Source organism: Miniopterus schreibersii (genome assembly GCF_964146895.1).
Source record: "Miniopterus schreibersii genome assembly, chromosome: 3".
NCBI lineage: Eukaryota > Metazoa > Chordata > Mammalia > Chiroptera > Miniopteridae > Miniopterus > Miniopterus schreibersii.
In genome coordinates, this window is record NC_138103.1 from 2362387 (window position 1) to 2383011 (window position 20625).

General features: G+C 40.2%; 1 protein-coding gene across 12 annotated transcripts in view; it reads right to left on the reverse strand.

Moving 5' to 3' along the window:
• The window catches only part of TNRC6A (trinucleotide repeat containing adaptor 6A), a 172915-nt gene that overhangs the window by 56999 nt on the left and 95291 nt on the right, over positions 1-20625 (reverse strand). For 10 of the 12 annotated variants that reach the window (XM_081131129.1, XM_081131126.1, XM_081131134.1 and 7 more), the window contains 2 exons: positions 8937-9024; positions 816-837 (listed from right to left, as the gene is read on the reverse strand). In XM_081131129.1, the coding sequence (XP_080987255.1) occupies positions 816-837; positions 8937-9024 (110 nt within the window). Of the gene's footprint in view, positions 1-815; positions 838-1443; positions 1517-8936; positions 9025-20625 lie in introns of those variants that run through there. The other 2 variants (XM_081131127.1, XM_081131135.1) reach the window with 1 other exon arrangement.

The window sequence follows — 20625 nt, forward strand, 5'->3', positions numbered from 1 at the left end:
TGTGTCTGGGTGTGCCCTACTGCCACTCTCTCCAGTAAAGGAGAGGCTATGACTGTTTTTGCTCACCCTTATACAACTGTATGTAATAAATGTTACCTTCACCAACGCTGACCTCAAATTAAAATGGGCAGTACTGTGTATCAACCAAATGCACACATCATACTTTTGATACAGCTCCAAAGTAAAAATCCACAATCTTTAGGCCTAACAAGTTCAGCATCTAAGAGCCCTACACATTTCATTGCCAGGTTTTCAACTCCTGGGAGGGTGAAGAATTCCTGAGATAAGACCTGAGAGGAATTTAGTTCCTGTTACCTTACCTCCCTGAAGTCTTTTGCTTGCTGTGTACTGGGAGCTGTTCATCTTGGTACAATGACCACAGGGTTAGCAATCTACTATCCTCAGTAATAACACAGAGTGGATGTTATGTCTGCCTACAGGAAGGAGTGGGGCACAATGTACACAGAGAACAAGAAATAAAGCACGGGGTGGGGTGAGTCCCAGAGGAGCCCAGATGAGACTTCTGATGAAGACTTAAGGTACCTGCGCTCACATACTTAGATCAAGGGAGTCTGTTAGGAAGCGGTGTTCATCTTCAGAGACAGTTGCAAAATAGGCCCTGAGGCAGTCCATTCTAGAAGTGTCATATCCACCAGGAGAAAGCATGGACCCCTGCAGAAGCCTGTCCCCACCCCTCTGACTCTCTTATTCTCACCTCTCCCTCACCCCAGAGGTGAATGAAAACTCACATCAACAACCTTGCTTTAACGAAAAAAAAAAAAAAAAAAAAGAATAAAAAATAGCTTTAAACGTACCTTTGATTTTTTGTTCAGTGGCCTAAAATAAAAACAAACAAACAAAAAACAATGTAAATATGAAACTGAAAGAAATGAGTTGTTATGATAAAATGCTTACAGATTACTATTATATAAGACATATACACTTTCATTAAATAAGGAATTTGTCATTTAGATGAATATACAGGAAAAGATATGCAAAGAAAGCATGCTTTTCCCACAGGTGTGCCCAATTGTCTGATTAATGCGTAATAAAATTTTTTTTAAATGTTTCTGTAGACACAATGCAGAAAAGACACTATGACAATGTACAATAAAAAATGGAACTGCACTTAGTTTTTAAATGATTTTTATATAATCGTCACCTTTCATTAATGGATCTAATGAGTTCTGCACATGTTTAAATGGCTTCAAAAATTGTTTCAAATGATAAAAATGAATTAAGTTTTCTGAAAGAAAAGCTGAAGATAAGCACTTTAACCAAATTAGTAGTAATTAGGCTGCTATTACAGTTAAACATAATTAACTTTTAAGTATTTTTGATTGGGAAAATTTTTCAAACATATGTCACTTCTGACATATCTGACAATTCATTAAAATTACCATGCTCAGAAGGTAAACTCACACGGACACGAGCCCTGCTTACCATGCCGGCCCCTACTTCCACTGTCTGTGACACAACAGAGAGAGGGGCTGGGGCACAGGAGGGCTGCCTCACGGTGCCTCAAAAAGAGAGAACTGATTATAGACAAAGGCCACAGCAAAAATCAACTTTTTTATTAAGACCAATTGTATGGGAGTCCTAAAAATAAAAGCTACAAGGATAGTCAGGGAATCGAGGAAAGATTGAATAATTGTAACTGATAACCAGGAATTGTTTCTAAATGAAGATAAAACATTTCTTAACTGCCTGCCATGGGGCTTGAGAATTCATTTTGCTTAGTCATATAAAATTATTGTTAACAAAAATACCAATATATAATTATATCATTATAGAGCTATACGGTAAAGAACGTATGGCAATTACCTTAATATTGAAGACACACCAAAATTAATCTTTCCCCGGAGAGCGAGTCAGTCCAGGCTTTGACGTGCTTTACCAAGTTTTAGAGCACTAGTGATATGTTAAATAATGGAAGCCCATCTTTTACTTTCTATGGATCAAGTATTTTTAAAAAATTGACGGAAAGAAAATGGCAAAAGACCAATCAACTAGCTTGAGTACTTAATTTATTTCTGGAGAAATTGTTTTAAAAATCTAACAGTAGTAAAACAGTCTAAATACTTGGAAATACAAAAGTGTCACATCAAACAATAACATACATAATCAGAAGCTAAAACATTAGCATAAAAATTATTTTGCAAGTTGAAAATCTTTTCTTTTAAAACTCTCCCATCCCTTCCGCAGTTTACTTCCAAAGGAAACTAAGTTAGAACCATGACCACATTACTAAACTCCAAGATACACAGTCTTACTCCTCTAGGCCTTGCAACATAAACGATACCTACTGTGCAACTCCTTTAGAAAACTCCATTTTGCTTCAGAATAAAGATCCATCTCCTTCAGTTTGCTGTCATCTACTGAGATTGGCACCAGAGACCTGAAGGTGCCTGCCCATCAGCACACTGACTAACATGGGGAAGAAATGTAAGCACTAGAATCCAACAGCTCCTAACTGACGAGAGAAAATGGACTGAGAGTTCCACTTCTTTAAATAGATTTTTGTGGGTTGGTCCAGGACCTAGTATATTACTCAAACTATTTAAGAGTGTTTGCCTGCACCATTTAAAATGGTATCCACTATTCATATGTGGCTGCTGACCACTAAAAAACAGCTAGTCCAAATTCATATGTATAAAACACATTGCAGATTTCTATCATTTAGTATTTAAAAAGAGAACTAGCTCATTAATATTTTATACTGATTAGATGTTAAAATAGTAATATTTTGGTTACATATTAGATTACACAGAATATATTAAAATTAACTTCAACTGTTTCTTTTTGATTTTTAAATGACAAGGTAATTTAAACTTTCTGAGTCTCAGCTTCCTAATTCCTTAAATATAAGGCGGGAAATTGATACTGCTTGCCTTTCAGGGCTATTATAAGGCTTAAGTAAAATATAAAAACATCTTTAGTGGAAAAACTATTCAAATGTGAGGTACTGTTACGTAGATCCTCTTGTGTAACAGAATTAAAGAATTCTGAAAAGTCTAGAAGCAGGATGATTTCCATTTTGAATACATTTTTTCCCCTTAAACATAGGAACAAACAAACAAACCTGAGCTGTGATTCCACAAGCAATTATCACAATCACCTCAATTAATTAATGAAGGCATTGGGCAGGTGGCAGACACAGCATGCTGGGTGTCTTCTTACCGCTGGGCTCTGCACCACTGGTCCTAGCTCCTCCATCCCTAAGCACACTAGGCGGGTAAGAGGTCAGAGCCTGAAGCTAGACTGCCTGGCTCTGAGTCCTGGCTCTACCATTCATACACTGTGACCTTGGTCAAAATTAGTTAACTCCTCTAAAGCTTGGTTTCCTCATCTATAAGACAAGAACAAAAACGCCCACCTAGCGTGATAGTGAGGGTAAAATGGTCTGACTCACGTACAGTGCTCAGGACAGTGTCTGGCACGCAGGGAACATCTGAGAGCCACCAGCAGCTCTTGCTGCTACCAGCCCCCTGCCTGTGCTCTGGCTCATTCCTTTCTCTCACATTTGCAAATAACCTGACTCAAACTCATTCCCAGTGCCCAATGTCTTGCTTGTTTCTCTTTCTAGTCATCTACAATGTCTTAACAGTGCCAGGAATAAGAAAATAATAGTTCAGCTCACCTGTTTTAAATGAGGCAATTAGTGGTAAGGGAACTTTTCTATGATTTCTTAGCAAGCAGCACCCAGTCTAGAACCCAGATCTGCTGAATTAAAATGAGTTTTAAAAGAAAAAAGGAAAAAGAGAATAGTCACATGCTGCTTAGCAATGGGGACCGTTCTGGGTGCTGCGTCGGGGATGACATGGCTGTGCGACCCCAGAGGACCTACCCAAACCTAGACGGCACAACCTCTGCACACCCAGGCGTGTGCAGGTGTGGTACAGCTTGCTGTGCCGCAGGAGAGGGCAAACAACTCTCCCTCTACCCTCTGGGTTCCTAACTGAGACATCTGTAATAAATGACAGATTAACAGAAGAAAAACAAAATAGTTTAACGACATATATTCCTCCTGTATATATGAGAGAGACCCAGGAAAACTAGATCTCACCAAAACAGCTGAACCCACCACCTTAAATACCATCTTCAGCTAAAGATGGAAGATGCTGCGGTTCGTGGGAGTCAGTGATGGAGGTTCCAGGAAAAGCACAGTAAACCAGGGTCAGGTGGTTATGCAGATCTGTCATCACCTTCTGAACTGGTAAGAGTTCCTAGAGATAAGGTCACCCCCTCCCCATGGTACAGGGAGGGAGACACCCTGACAAAGGGAGATCTTTACAATGTAAATGTCTGTCACACAGGGTAACTTTACTTGGTTTTCAGAGCTTCTCCCACATCTGCTCTTTCTTAAAATTAACCAGCCTAAAATAATCCTTATGCCAAAAAGATGTATTTTGGGGTGAAAAATTCCGTTCCCCCATAGCTTCTAGGCTACAAACCTATACCACATGCTACTTGTTCTGAACACTGTAGGCAGCTATAATACAATGGTCTTTGTGTAATGCACCATGCTACAACTATGTCCCTAGGAGACAGGACTTTTCCAGCTCCATTCTAATTATATGGGACCACTGTTGTATATGCACCCAGCCCTTGACCCAAGCATCATTATGCAGCACATGACTGTAGAAAGCTAAAATAAGGGGCAGGACCATAAGGGGACACCCTAGATGAGTGTAACGCTCCAGGCCTGGTTACCTGGTTATACTGCCACCTGGCTTACTGGAAAACAAACAAACAAAATGCTACTTGGACTGCTGAATGTGATCCCTCTTCTCAGAACAAAATAGTCTTTGAGAGACATGAAGAGTAGACACTAAAATTTCCAAAAGAGAATGAAGTCTCAAACTCAAATTGAGCACATCTGAAAGTCCCTTCAGCTCGTAACACAGGAACAAAACTGTCTCGATTAAAAAAAAAAAGATCCCAATTTGTATTGTTGCTTCCCTCTAGCCCTCAACAATTAAATGCTTTCTAGGAACTACAATTACAAGCTTAAAGTAAAGGTTATACTAAATTATCCCCGCTATAATTAACCCATTTCTCAACCTTTTCCCTCCCCACTGCATTTCCTCAAGATTCCTTCTAGAAATTTCTTCTAAAAACAGAACCTGGATATAAATCTATGGTAACAACTTATTGCTACTACTGTTTCCCCCCTTTTAAGTACAGAAACTATATTCCCAAAGCTATGTCAAATTATTTTCTAAGTCTTAGAATCTGAAGATAATAGCCATGATTCTTAGATGTGAAACAGGCTTTTGAAAAAAAATTTTTAACCAAAGCCATCTCTATTAATGGAAATGTACTAGGGCTGAAAAATTTTAAAAATCATGTAATTTTTTTGTAACATTTCTTTAAAGAGGAATTTAAATAAATTTATATTTAAATAATAGACAAAATAAGAAAAAACTATAATAAAAACACTGTAGTGAGCCTTGTTGGTGTCTGTTTATGTAAGGAGTTGTGTCATCTGGTTTTTTATTTAAAATAAAAATATAACCTGTGGTCTGAAGTTAAATTTCTTTAAAAGACTACAGTGGCTACTAGAGACCATGTTTTCTATATCCATGGCATAAAGAGCCTTTAAATCCCTTATAAAAATGACACAATGTATTATTTCCAGCTTTAAAGTTCGCCTTTAGACTGTGAAAATAAAGCAAACGTGTAAGAAGGCTCTGTATGGAAAGGAAAAAGCCATGACACCGAGTTCTGGAGAAGTACTAGCTGGGAAGCAGGAGGTTTCATTCTATTCCCGGATCCATCACCCTGATGAAACCACGGTTAGGCACTTCACTGAATTATAATGCTTGGGTTCCTTATATATAAGACAAATGGATTAGAACAGAGAGTATCTGAAGTCTTTTTCAGAAATGAAATACGTAGATTTTATTTTTAAAGTGTATACAGATTACATGAAACAGGCAGATTGTTTTTCCTTTAGTGAGTTTATGTTCCAACATTTATATAATGGGCCTGCCTACCTGGCTTATGTAGGTATCTGTCGCCTACCTGGATACACCTGCTTGCTCCTACAACAGACAAGCTCAAGGAAATTTGTCTCAAAACGCCCATGACTCACAATCTTTCATATGGGCTTTTTAAGTGTGCCACCTTGAGAATTTTTGTTTGTTTTTTAAAAGCTATTTGGTAACAGCCTACAGAAATACCAGCTGTCCTCAGTTCCCCAACGGGTTGTATTTAAATTCAGCTGAAAGCTGGTTATTCGAACAATCTCACAGTGGCAGTCTAGTCTACAAAACTTAACATTAGAGGTATTAACGTGTTCAGTGACTAGGTATTACTGTGTCTATGGGACATACAGAATACCCTACCAATGCTAAAGGTCTGGTAAAAGAAGGAAGCACCCCCATATCTCTAAGCCTCTTATGATGGTCCTAGTAGGACACAGTTGAGATGGGAGACTAGAACCATAAGGTGAGGCAGGGATAGAGTGGGAAAGAATATGAAAAGCTGTCATTTCAGGTCCGATGAGAAGCCAAATGGCACAAAAATCACCATTTATGTTTTAAAGACACTGACTTGGTGATTTAGAGATTGGATATGAAAAAACATAAACTTTAACAACTAGAGCCATACCTTGTATGTTACAACTTAAAAATTATACTCAGATGTTTTACAAGCACAACATTCAAAGGAAGTCCAGTGAACCTCCTTCCTTAGAATTTCCTCAATGAGTACGACCCGAGTGAACCTGCTTCGTCATATAGTGCCTTAGGCCTCTCCTCTGACCGCCTCACCTACACCCTGACCCACCACCTGAATCGTAAGATCCCTCAGAAGCAGGGTCAGCACTGGTGGGGTGCTTGAGAAACCACCGATTCTACACAAAGTGTACTGGAGCATCTTCCTTAATGACTCTCTTAAGTTCTTATAAGTTCTTTTCATTAAGTAAATGGCCTTCGCACCATGGAAGAGAGCCTGATAAGCCTTCCCCCAATTTAGGACTTACAAGGGACATAACTTTTTCATAACAAATCCCGAGCAAAGACTGATCAGACTGCAAATACCATCCTGTATCACAGGCTCTGACAGAGGCCTAAGGCATCGTCAGATATCAGTGCCAAAACTCCACTACTAACGTAGGTTTTCATGAAAGCAAAGTGGTGTAACATGAACTTTCAAAAAGCAGGGATTCCTGTCCTAGAAACCTATTCCAAACCCTAACTAGGACAATTACTGATGCATCTCTTTCCACTCACTCCTGAGAGCAACCAAAGCCCAATGACGGGGGTCACCATCACACCAATTTTAACTCTCCTCCACAGTGCTCTCCCCTCCCCAGGACCAGCTGGCCAGCACGTCCAGAACTGAGTTACAGTAAACCCTTACTTAATGTCCTGGATAGGTTCTTGGAACTCCGGGGAAAGGAGTATAATGAAACCCGTTTACCACAGGCTAAGTGATATAAACAAGTTGAATTCCTACATCTCATCAACACATTATTTGAGGACCAGTTCTGTGTGTCCCCCAACCTGGATAACTGCCCCCAAAATGTACTTAGTCATTCAATCTGGAACCTAAGAGTAAGGCTAGGTTGCGCTCTCTTCCTATCTTTTCAAAAACTTCTGTGGATTTTTAAAAAATAGTCCCTTCACTACATCTCAGCTTCTAGTTTCCACCCCTTCCAATCCAATTCTACAATTTTCCAAGGTAAACTCAATGGCCCAATCCCCTAGAAGAGCTGACAGCTACCACCAACCTCCCAGTCTCATCCCAGCACTTCTACCCTCAGCTCCCTCCCCGTCAAAACCCATACTTGCCCACGAGGCCATGCACGTTTTCCTCTGAGGCCGGTCTGCTTGGGACCCTTTTGTATTCTGCTCCTTCTTCACCTGGCTAATTTCTATTCTAAAAATACACCCCTGTCCCATTTCAGGCCGAGTTAAGCATGTCTCTTTGCTTTAACAGTCCCCTACCTACCACAGTTCTGCATCCTATGTTTTCCCTATGAAATAATGTGGAGCTGCATTGCTGTAGTATATATCCAGTTCCTAGCACAGTCCCTGGCACAAGAGCTACATAAGTATCAAAAATTAAAGTCATAATTTTTCATTAGAACACAGAAATGGAACAGTAATTTCATAGGGTCTTTTAGAACACATTAAGAGCCTTGAATCCTTGATGCTGTAAATGAGAGTCAGCTTAGTTAGCCGCCATGAGCCTTTAGTATTAATTTGTAAACATTTTTGTAATTATGAACATAACCTCTTATTTTTTGCTATTTGGATTGCTTTAATTAGTTTCTGACGATGTACCTCTCTAGGTTTTGCAACAACTTAGATTTATTTAAAATATCCTGACGTAAACTGCAAATTTTAAAAATCAGTCCAGATACTAAATAAAAAATGAAAAGGAAATTGACATTTTATTTCCTATTATGTGCATTACTGTTTCCTTTATTACACATTCCTGTATTACTTTATTTTTCCATTGTGTATTAGTATGTGTATGTAATACATTACCTCCTTTCATTTCTCATTTTACAAAACATAAGAAAACTTTTAAGGCCTAGAGAGGCTAAAGTGTACAGCCACACTGCCCTGCATGCCATACGGGAGGGCCGGGTTTCAAACACCTCTATGTAGCTACCAATTCCACACACTTCTCACTTACAAAGTGATGGATTATGAAAACCTAACAACAGCTAATTGAAAGAGAGAGGCCTATATAAAGCACTTACCTTTAAAAAGCTACTGGCAAGATTAAATAACTATATATTAAATTAAAATTAAATTGTATGCATCTATCAAGTTACTATATATGCACAAAGACATTAAAAGGTAAAACGAAACTCCACTGAAGTTAAAACATTCAATCAAGTGCTTTAAAAGTGCAGTAAGAAGAGTTCTACATCCAAAGGTGATAAGCGGCGTATAGAAAGTTTGTACGTATACTACCTTCTTTTGAGCAGCTTCCTTCTTTTTCTTGTCGTCTTTTCTCTTTTTCTTTTCTTCCATCAACTGTTCTTCTTCTTGCACTAAATCCCTGAACCATACAGTTGCAATTAACTTTCCCACAGTGTATTAAGAAGTACAAACAATGTTGCATACAAATTCATTTTCGCTCTATTAGAAGACATGGCAAATTATTCTTTTATCATTCACTGAAATATACACAAATTGCAGCCTAAGTCTAACTAGACAGCCAGGATACAGTACCTTCTTCAGTAAGCCACATGCAGTAGAGCTTTTACCTTAATGTCATACCAAGGAAGACAACCTAAAATTAGCAAACGTTACATCAGGAAACAACTCTAGAATGGAAACATCATCACGTGAGGCAGTTACCTTGCTTCTGGCCCCGACTGTCAATTATTAGTAGTTAATGGCAATGCCTGGAACCACCCCACGATCCTCTCCTGCCCCAGTATCTGGGGTATCTGTGGCTGTGCTTGCTCTTAAGAGCTTTATAGCTATCTTTAGAACATAAGTTATTCATATATAGATGATGTATTTCAGCATTACAATAATTTCACATTCTATAAGCATTCCAACTATTCTATAAATACTGGAGAAACAATAATGCATTCATTAAATAAGCTAGTTTCAATTCTTAAAATCACAAATACGCAAACTTGCCAAAAGAACCTCTGGCTCAGGATTTCAAAATGACAGACTGGGCAAATGTGTCTGCCCCTTCCTTTCCATTCTACCTTACTGAAATGATAAGGGAAAGATAATAAATCTATTCAGAGCTGAGAACTAAACAACAGCAAAAGAAGCTCGAACCCAAGAACAAACAAAAAAGTCCTAAATGAATGTCTGTGCCATCCTCTGGTGACACTCTAGAGAGGCTCCAAGATCAGAGCAGGGAGAGCAGAAATTGGAACGGAGCAGAACTGCCTAAGGACTCTAAAGGCCACGCAACTCCCCCCACGCACTTTCTATTCCCATGCCTGCACGGCTAACGATGCAGCTGCATTTGAATCCAGCCTAAAACCAAAGAAACGCTTTCTAAAGACTCTAAACCACAAATTTTAAACATACTAAATTAAGACTTTACTGAGTAAAGATGTATTCCAGCTCCCAGTGTGGCACCTGACAAATAAAAGGTGTTTAAAAATTTTTAAAGAAATTAAATCTTCTTATTGAAAATTACTGCCACTCCCCTCCCTCACACCCTAAAGTGAAGCCTGCCAACCACACCCCCACACACAGAGCTCAGCATCAGCTCCCCGGTGTGAGGGAGGAGCCCACAGGGTAATAAACGCTAAGCAAAGTTAAGGGAAACCCACTCCAGTTATCTACATTAACTGCCATACAGTCTAGAACCTAAACCTTCATTCATAATATCAACAGACAACCAAAAATCATCAGATACCTAAAGAAAATGAACACACAAAGAGAAAGCACCTAAACTCTGCCCTGAGGAAGCTTTTCAGAGGGGAGGTTATGAGCATCAGACAGACAAGGAGAGATTCAAGGGACGTGAGCTAGAAGCTAAGATGAGAGAGGCAAATAACATAAGAAACTCGAAGGGGTGCTGTGATGACCTGAGGTGAGATTACACGAAACTCCAGCTGGCTGTGCGGATGGAGGAGACAGTGGCCAGCTGAACGAGCGACACTGCGTATGACCAGTGGTCACTTGGTACAGTGAAAGGTGATGGCTAAGATCACTCACAGGTTGGAGGAAGAGGGTGACTACTTGTTACATTTCGTTGTCATTAGTCCCGAGCAGAGCTCTCACGCGGCTAACAAGAGTAGCAGAACATATTGGTGCCAACTGTAACCACGACTCCCTCACTCTCACTGCCATCCTGGAAAGTCAGGGACCAAAGCAGCCAGCCACAGCACACAAGAGGAAGAATATGGTTAGGAAGCAAAGGTAATTAAATTACATCAGTGTCTGTTACCCATCAAAGCGGATGACTAGCTCTAAACGCCTGACCATCTTCAGTCTCAGTTTCTGTGGTACACTGCATTCCACATCTACTTCCTACCCCTTTCATAAGAATTAACAAGGACCAGCTACTCAGCACAGTGCCTGCAGGAAGCATTCAAATGCCCAGTCATGAACTCCTCACCAATTCTCAGTGGCAACCCAAAAACTGCATTTATTCTACTTTTCTCAAGATACTCCAAGCATTTATTATGTAGAAAGGTCAGGCGTCCTCAGCACTCGCGCTCTGGGTCCTGGGGTTCATAGGCACACCCTTCTCTAATATTCTTCTGTGTCTCTAATTTTACTCCATAGGATGTTACCTTACCATCTATCTGCAATTTTTTCCTCCCTTCTCAAACTCCATTTTTAAAGCTTTTTGATGAGGTTAAGCAAGTGTTTCCCTGGCGAACAATGGTCTCTTTAGTACTTAAAAGGAAATACTACAATATCAGCTGATATGTAAGCACAGGGATAAAAGTTTCATCATCAAGGCCAATGAACCACTTTCCCCACATCTCCATCAGAAAGCCAACTGGAAAAATATACACAAATATTCTACCTGAGCCGAAACACTTCAGCCTTCAGGACTTAAATGCCTGCTGAGATTCATTTAAGACATCTGGCTCTATTATTTACAGTGTCTATAAAAGGAGTAAGGTAGACGGACCCGAGAGGCCTAAGTGATCCATCCTATTTGACACATGCTTTACAAAGACAAGGTTCCAGGCAGCAACTGTTCCTCCCCTGAAGGTCAGAAGAAGGGACCAGAAAACCTGCGGGTTCTGGGCCCAGGAATGAGAACAAAGCCCTCAGTGATTAGCGTTGGTGACCATGTGGGTACTTTAGGGATATTTTCTCATTTATTCATCACTTTTTAAAAAACTGAACCTCAAAAAGGTTAAGTGACTTGTCCGAAGTTCTATAGCTAGTGCAGGGTGGAGTCAAGATTCAGATCTGCTTCTCAGAGTCATGGTCTCCCCGGCCCTGCTAACAAGCCTGCCTTGGCCCCTCCGTGCACAGCCAAGGCCCCTGGAGGCAGCCACACACAGTGATCGCTGGGAGCTGTGCAAAGGGTCCTAAGAGCCAAAAAGTGGACAGCTTCTGAAAGCAGCCAGCACCAAAGTACCTCCCAGGAGGCGCAGGACCAGTGCCCGGACAGTTGGCCTCAGTCAACGTGAGAGCAGGACAGAGGGAGCTCCCGCGGGCACTAAGCCTGCTGGGGCGGAAACGCCACTTTGCTTTCATTCTTTCCCCATTACTTTCTTTATTTTTATCGTTTATTATTTTTCCTCTTTTTCCCCCCATCTCTTACTCTGTCTGTTTTTCGTCTTCTCTCTTTTCCCTTTCATAACTTCCTCTCTTCTCTGTACAGCTCCCTTCTCCCACCTCCTTGTTCTTTCCTCTCCCTTCTTTCCTTTCATACTTTTCCCTTCCCCTTTTTTATTCTCATACTTTTTCTTTCCTGTACTTTTCTGACTAGCACCCTCTTTTCCCTTTCCTAATTTCTCTTTTCTTCTGTGGTTATTTCTGCTGCTGTTGCTTTTTGTAAGTTTCTGACTTGTCCCTCGTTTCTGTTGCTCTGTCAGCACCTGTACATCAGCTGCGCGACCCAGTCGGGGTTGAGCCTCACAGCCAGCCAGCCGGGGGGGAGATCCCACCCACGAACGGGACAATATAATCAAGACCCAATTACAGGAGAGGGGAGACAAATAACCCACACAACGGACATTCCTAGAGCATCCAGCGCAGGAATCGAAGAGACCGCACCCTTGGGCTCCACACGACACCTGCCGCATAAGGCCACCCAGAAGGACTGGGCGTCACGGCACTTCTACCTAATACATAGAAACAAACACAAAGAGACAGCTAAAATGTTGAGACAAAGAAACAACCCCCAAATGAAAGCAAAGGAAGGCCCCCCAGAAAAAGAGCTAAATGAAATGGAGGCTAGCAACTTATCAGATGTAGAGTTCAGAGTAAGGGTTACAAGGATGCTCAAGAAACTTTAGTGAGAACTACAAGAAACTTAGTGGGAACTACATCAGCATGAAAGAGACAGAAAACATGAATAAGAAAGAGTCAGAAATGAACGCCGTATCTGACACCAAGAACACACTGGGAGGCATTAACGCAGGCTGGATGAAGCAGAGGGTCAAATCTGCGATTTGGAAGACAAGATAGAAAAAACACCCAATGAGAGCAGCAAAAAGAATTTTAAAAACAGGAGGATAGTTTACGGGAACTTTCAGACAACATGAAACGTAACAACATCTGCGTCACAGGGGTGACATAAGAAGTGAGCAAGAAATAAAAAACCTGTTTAAAGAAATAACGACAGAAAATTTCTCGAACCTGTTGAAGGAAAAAAAAAAAAAAATCACACAAGTTCAGGAAGCACAGAGTTCCAATCAAGATGAGCCAATAGACCCACTGCAAGACACGTTATAATTCAAATGACAAATGTGAGACTCTTCAAGGCAGCAAGAGGGAGATAGCAAGTTACCTACAAGGGAGCACCCATTAGAATGTCAGCTGATTTCTCAACAGAAACACTTTAGGCCAGAAGGGATTGGCATGAAATATACAAAAGTAATGAAAAGCAAGAACCTGAACTCGAGACTACTCTATCCATCAAAGCTATCATTTAAAATTGAAGGTGGAATAAAGAGGTTCCTGGATTTAAAAAAAAGGCTAAAGGAGTACATTACCACTAACCCAGTATTGCAGGAAATGATAAAGGGACTGCTTTAAGAAGATAAATTAAGGAAAACATGTGAAGAAAAAATGGCAGTAAATAAGTAGCAATAAATAAAGAACATAAATATATATATATATAGCCTGCAGACAAAGACAACAGTACGGTGAGGGCCAAGGGGGGCTGGGCATAGTTGGGCAAAGGGTGGAAAATGGGGGAAATCTGCAAAAGTGGCTCTCTCCAGGGGCCACAGAGAACCAACCCTTTTCCTTCAGATGTGTTAAGTGATACATCTTCCCCAGACAGCACATCCACAATCCTTTTATTTCCTTCCACCTTTTACAAGAACACATAATGGAATGTAGGGTCCTAAGAGGCACAGGGGTGTGATCAGGGGCAAGGGCAGCAAAAGAACCAAAGGCCAAGACTGAACAGCCACTGGTTTTGACAAGAGGGAACAGGCACTGGTGGTCTTTAAGACAGCAATTCCAGTATTTTTTATTTTGTGAATGTGTGTGGGAGGGTGATGTGGCAGAAACAACTAGGCCACAACTAGTGAATAGCTAAGCTCTAAGGTCCCACATTTGAGGAATTCAATAGTTTATTTTTAAATAAGAAATAGAAGGTATCTAGAAAGCTATCAGAAATGAGCAAAAATGTCTTTCAAAAACCGCATCAGGAAAAATGCAAGGTGCATGACAGAGTACCCAGTACGCTACCATTTGTGTAAAAAGCAAGAAAGAGAGTATGTATTCATAGTTGTCTGTATATGTATAAAAATGACCCTGAAAAACAGCAAAGAAACTAAGTGATTGTGGGGGAGGGAGCAGGAGGAAAGAGGTGGACTGGGGACGAGAGATCTCACTATATAAATCATATTGGTTACATGATTTTTTACTTTAAAAAAATATATATGTTTTTATTGATTTCAGAGAGCGGAAGGGAGAGGAGAGATAGAAGCATCAATGATGAGAGAGAGTCATTGATCGGCTGCCTCCTGCACACCCCCGCTGGAGATCGAGCGCGCAGCCCAGACATGTGCCCTGACCAGGAATTGAACCACGACCTCCCAGTTCCTGGGCCGATGCGCAACCACTGGGCAATGCTGGCCAGGCTGATTTTTGACTTTTGATTGCTTATATAATTAATTGTATTGATGGATTTTCTAGTATTGAACCAAACTTGCATTTGCTAGTCTAAAACCAACTCAATGTTTAAAATAAGTTGCTGGGTTTCCTTTCTAATAAGGCAAACAAAAGCTACAATGCTATGCCACTTTTTTTTTTTTTTTTTTTACTAATTTTAACTGGCAAAAATGTTCAAGAGTAATAATATCCAATGCTAGCAAGAATGAAATTTAAGAGGTTCTCTCTTATATTGCTGGTAGAAAATTCCTAAACTTCTTGGAAAGTATTGCAGTAATAACTTTAATAATTAAAGTCAGACACATTCTAACCAGATACCCATTCGTCAGCATGTGTCCTATAATAATATAGTGCTAGTGCATGAAGCCATATGCATAGGAAAGTTCACTGCAAGGTTCACAAGAACGGAAGAGCAGAAAAACACTGAATGTCCATCCATATAGAAATGTCTGTCACATCAGAGATAGCATATTGTATTCAAAAGGAGTTCATCTGGTTATTAATTTGAAGGAATGGTCCTAACATATTATTAAATGAAAAAAGCAAGTTGCAGAACTGTGAATGTTATCCATATTTTTAAGTTGTCTGTATGTTTAAGTTGTCTTGTATAAGTTTATACAAGATATGAGGAAAATACCCTTTCAAATTATAAACATCAGAGTAAACCTCACAACTGGACTAAGTATTAAGGGCAATTAAGATTTTTTTAAATGTATGCAAAGTATGCATTTCTATAAATTAGTACAAAATTTTAGACACTATAATGTCTAGGATTTGTTTTCACTACTCTGGGCCCTCCCCCCAAAAAAGAAAAAGAGGAGGAAAGTAAAACAAGATTGACAAAATGTTAGCATTTGCTGAAGGTGGGTAATGTTCTGTTCTATTTTTGTGCATGTTCGAAATTTTCCATAATAAAAGACCAAAAAATACCCCACCCCACAACGAAAGCTTCCGGACTAATAATTAAAGGTAACAATGAGGGAAATTAGAGACAAAGAAGTTGGAGATGGGTGTCACTACCATGAGTCTCAGGACCCAGAGAATGGGTAAGCCAAGTGTCCAAATGGCAACAGAAACACACCTGTCCTTCCTGTCCTGTGCTTTCTGATGTTTGCCGGTCACTTTTTCCTACATCCCAATATGAACATGAGTAAAAGCAATCACTTCCAAAGGGCACTCCTGTAAACAGCTGTTGGGAGTATGGATAGCACAGGCCTCTGGTAAGCAATGTGAAAGCATCTATTAACACTAAATTTTTAAATGTCACTATGTCATGACCCATCAATTCCAATCTAAGCCTCTAGAAAAAGAATTGTTCAAAAATAAATACTGTAAAATAATAGTCTAAAAGCAAATCAGTAGGAAAAAGTTAAAGCAGGATGTATTCATACCAGGGAGTACTACTCAGTAGTTCAAGGTCCCCACGTGCATAGACGAGTTAACACAGCAGGCTGGAGAACATGACCAGGTTAGCCCCATCATTCCCTAACAGATTAGGGGAACTGTAAAAGCAATACAGCTTATGCTGAAACCTGCTTTCCTTCTGGGAGTCTGGAATTTCGGTGTTAGGCAGAGGCCACCTACGTGTCCAGCTCCTAATAGAAAACTGGGGCACTGAATCCATAATCTGCATCTCTGTGGACATTTTAAGCATGCTGTCCTAATTTGATGCTGGAGAAATGAAGAACATCCTGGGTGACACCACAGGGAAAGGACTCGGAAACATGACCTAGCTGCCTCTGGATTTTGTTCCATGTGCCTTTCCCTCTGCTGCTCTGGTGTGTATATTCTCACTGTAATGAGCCACAGTCACGACTCTAGGCAGAGTCCCATGAGCCTTCCAAGTAAATCATCACACCTGAGGGTGGATTGGGGATCCAGACAAACATGGCTTTACAGAGAAAGAACTCTAAAACACAACACTGAGTCAAAAGGTCGAGGTCCAGTTGTAGCTATATCATTTGTCAGAAAAACAAAAAGAAAACCCCATTAAAAAAAAGAACACATTTTCACCCGGGCGAGTTTGGTTCAGTGGTTAGAGTGTCGGCCCGCAGACCGAAGAGTCTCAGGTTTGATTCCAGTCAAGGGAACATACCTTGGTTGCAGGCTCTGATCCCCGGCCCCAAGTGAGTGATGTGTGTCTCTCACATCGATGTTTCTCCCTCCCTCCCCTCCATGTCTTTGTCTGTCTGTCTGTCTGTCTGTCTCTCCTTGTCTTTCCCCCTTCCAATTTCTCTGAAAAGCAATGGAAAAAATATCCTCGGGTCAGGATTAAAAAAAAAGAACACATTTTCCACAGTGGAGTAGGGAAGCAGAGGAGAGCAGACCCTCAGTGTACCTAGATGAGCTGATTCTCTGCATCCAAATAATTTTAAAATAACCTACACAATGTTTAATCAATAAACCAGTAAGAATGTGCTTAGGGAGTCCTATAAACCAAGCAGTCTGCTGTGCACTGGAAAACCCAAGTAGAAAACATGATTTTAAACTACAATTCTACAGAAACAACAGAACACACCTGAAATAAGGGAGCAAGCAACCATTTGGAAAAGACGTAATCAGTTTAGGAAGAGTGAGACACACATGTGAGCTGTTCTAGCTATGGAAGGCCTCCCGGAGCAGTAAGAGGTTGATCTGGGTCTGGAAGAAGAGGCAGGATTTCTACAGGCAGAGAGATGGGCCTTTCTAGGCAAAGGGCACAGTAGGTCATGGACACCAGCAAAGCAAGGACACTTGTCAGTATGACAGTTTTTAGAAACCAGTATTGACAGAGATGAAAAAGGGAGGAAAAGTATTGGGTAAAAGTAGGAAATCAATTCACTAAACAGGGGAGAAGACTGTTGCAGTCATCCAAGTAAATATGTAATGTCCTGAACCACGATGGTGGCAGCAGAAATGAAAAGCAAAGAATCAATCCAAGATAATCATAAGAAACTGAAACAGATGACAGTATTAATGATGACAAAAGAGAGCTGTATGAATGAAAACTCCGAATTTTAAAAAGCAAAAATTTAAACATGGAGGCTTTGCTGTTACAAATGATAATAGTGGACAAAAGGCTAGATGTTCCCATCCTGCTTCGGGAAACAGAAAATAGGGGCAACTTTGCAGAAGGCCCAACTGGCCTCTCAGTCAGCAGCTTCACCATAAGCCAGCTCCCCTCATACAGAAGCCAGCTGTACGTTACACTAGCTATAAAAATACATTTCACACATTCCAGCCTCCCTGCTTCCCTTTTTCTACTTGCCAGCCCCCCCTTCTCCTCTTGTCTTCCTACACCAAATTAATAACCAAAGCAAGACTAGCACAACGCAACAGGAAGTCATTAGTAACCTTCAAAACTGTAATTGCACCAGATAGAGATGGAACCCCAACTGCAGCAAAAATAGGTTAGTGTGCCCGGCTGGCGTGGCTCAGCGGTTGAGCATCGACCTAGGATCCACGAGATCAAGCTTTGATTCCTGGTCAGGGCACATGCCTGAGTTTTGGGCTTGATTCCCAGCAGGGGGCGTGCAGGAGGCAGCTGATCAATGAGGACTTGCTCATCACTGATGTTTCTTTCTCTCTCCCTCTCTCTTCATCTCCTTGAAATCAATAAAGACATATTTTAAATAAATAAGTTAGTAAATAAGTAGGTTAGAGTGAAGCCAGGGGTTTGCATCAGTTTTTCATAAACTTTGGCAGTGGTATAAAGCAAATAGGATAAAAATGAAGGTTTTTGGATTGTTTTAAAAATAAGGCGAACTCACTTATTTGGAGGTAAAAAAGGGGTTTAGGGAATAAAGGTATCAGAGAAGGTGATAATAGATGATGTGACATGAGAGAGGCTAGTTAACAGTCACAGGTAGTTTATATCTGCAAACACGAGGGTACTTAAATAAAATTCATACATCCATAAAATGGAACACTATGTGGTTATTAAAAAGATAAAGAAGGTTCCACTTTCTGTTAATGAAAGGATCTAGAAGGTGTATAGTTAATTGGGGGGAAAGGTAGGTTCAGTATGTTACCTTTTGTGTTTAAAAGGAGGGAAAAAAGAAGATATATCCCTATGTGCTTGTATTTGCATAAAGGAATTCTGGAAGCACACACAGACTAATAAAAATACCTATTTGTGACAGGAGCATGGGGAGAAAGGGGATGAGACAGGATGGCAGCAATATTGTGCATGTCTAGATAGTACTTGATTCTGACCATAAAGCACAGGCAGAAAGCTTGGCTTTGGAGGCACACAGGTGGTAGTAAGAAGTCAACATACCTTCCTCTTAAAAATTAAGGCAAAATAGGATACGAAGAGTTGGCAGTGAGGATCCAGATACTACATAACCGGGATCTCTTCAAAAAGGAGGCTGAGCTTGAAGGGGGCTTCCAATAGCCCCATAATCTGAGCAATAAATACAGTAAGTCCTCACGTAATGTAGTCAATAGGTTCTGCAACTTGAAGCAAAATGGCGTATAACGAAACCAATTTTACCACAGGCCACTTGATATAAATGAGTTAAGTTGCTACAGCATCTCATCAATATTATAACAAAATGATTACATTTAAGAACTTGCTATAATGCTAGTAAAGGGGTACAACCCACTGAATAAAATAAGAACCCACTAGACCCTAACGATATTAACTGATGAGTGGACAAGTAAATAGGGTAAAGAGAAAGGTCTTACAGTAGAATGTCAACTAATGTAGAAAGAAAAATAGGCTTAGAAAACCACTATTTGGCAATCCACCGATTCGCTCAAAAATCTTGATGAGAAACAAAATACCTACAGTCTCCCAACAATATAAGTATGAATTACAAAGGGAAAAACACTAACTTTAAGTGACAAAACCTGACATACCACCTTAACCAAGTACAGTTGAAGTTACCATGATCGGTAATAAGATAAATTGACATCATGAACCTCCTGGCATGATGCACTAAACAAAACACAACATCAGGTCTGTGCTGTTCCTACCAAAAATGCACAACCTGAATCTAACCGAGAGGAAACCCCAGACAAATACAGATTTAAAGGGTATTCTATCAAATAACTAGCCTGTAGTTTCTAAATATCAAGGTCTTCAAAAACAAAAGAAAGACTGGGAAACTGTTCCAAAAAGCGGATAACTAAATGAACATGAAAAACAGATGCAACCTGTGTTCCTGGAATGAATCGCAAACCAGAAAAAAAAATTATTTGCTCTAAATGGCATCATTGAGACAACTGGCAAAATGAGTAACATCTGTAGATTTGCTTTAAGATTGTACCAATATTACTTTCCCAATTTTGATAATGGTACTGTAGTTATTTTAAAAAGTCTTTGATTTTTACAAGTAGTTAAGCTTTTAGGGGTAAATGTACGTTACATCTCAAAGCTACTCTCAAGCAGTTCAGAAAAAAATGTGCGTGTGTAAAAGGAGAGGGAGACAAAGCAGGTGCGGTTAGGTGCTATGGCTGAGGAACAGAGGTGAAGGCTATTCAGGAATCCTTTGCTCTATTCTTACAAAATTCTTCTAAGTCTGAAATTATTTTAAAACAAAAAGCTCAGGTTGAGGACAGCTGGTGAGACTAGAAATCACCCCACCATAATGACAGAAGCATTCTACAGTTTACAACATGCTCTGAGATACCCTCCGTTTTGAACCCACCGCCCTGAAACACAGAACTGACATATTTCCATCTGACACGTAAGCAAACTAAGAATCGGAACGTCTACGTGACTTGTGTGGTACAAGGCAGTAGTAAGGCTGACCCAAACCCGGTTTGCTAAATCACCATCCTAAATTCTACACCTCTTTTGAGGTTTATCTTAATGACTGGTTACTTTCCAACTCATACAAACCTCACCCTTGACCTCTAATTAAACAATGCTCATTTT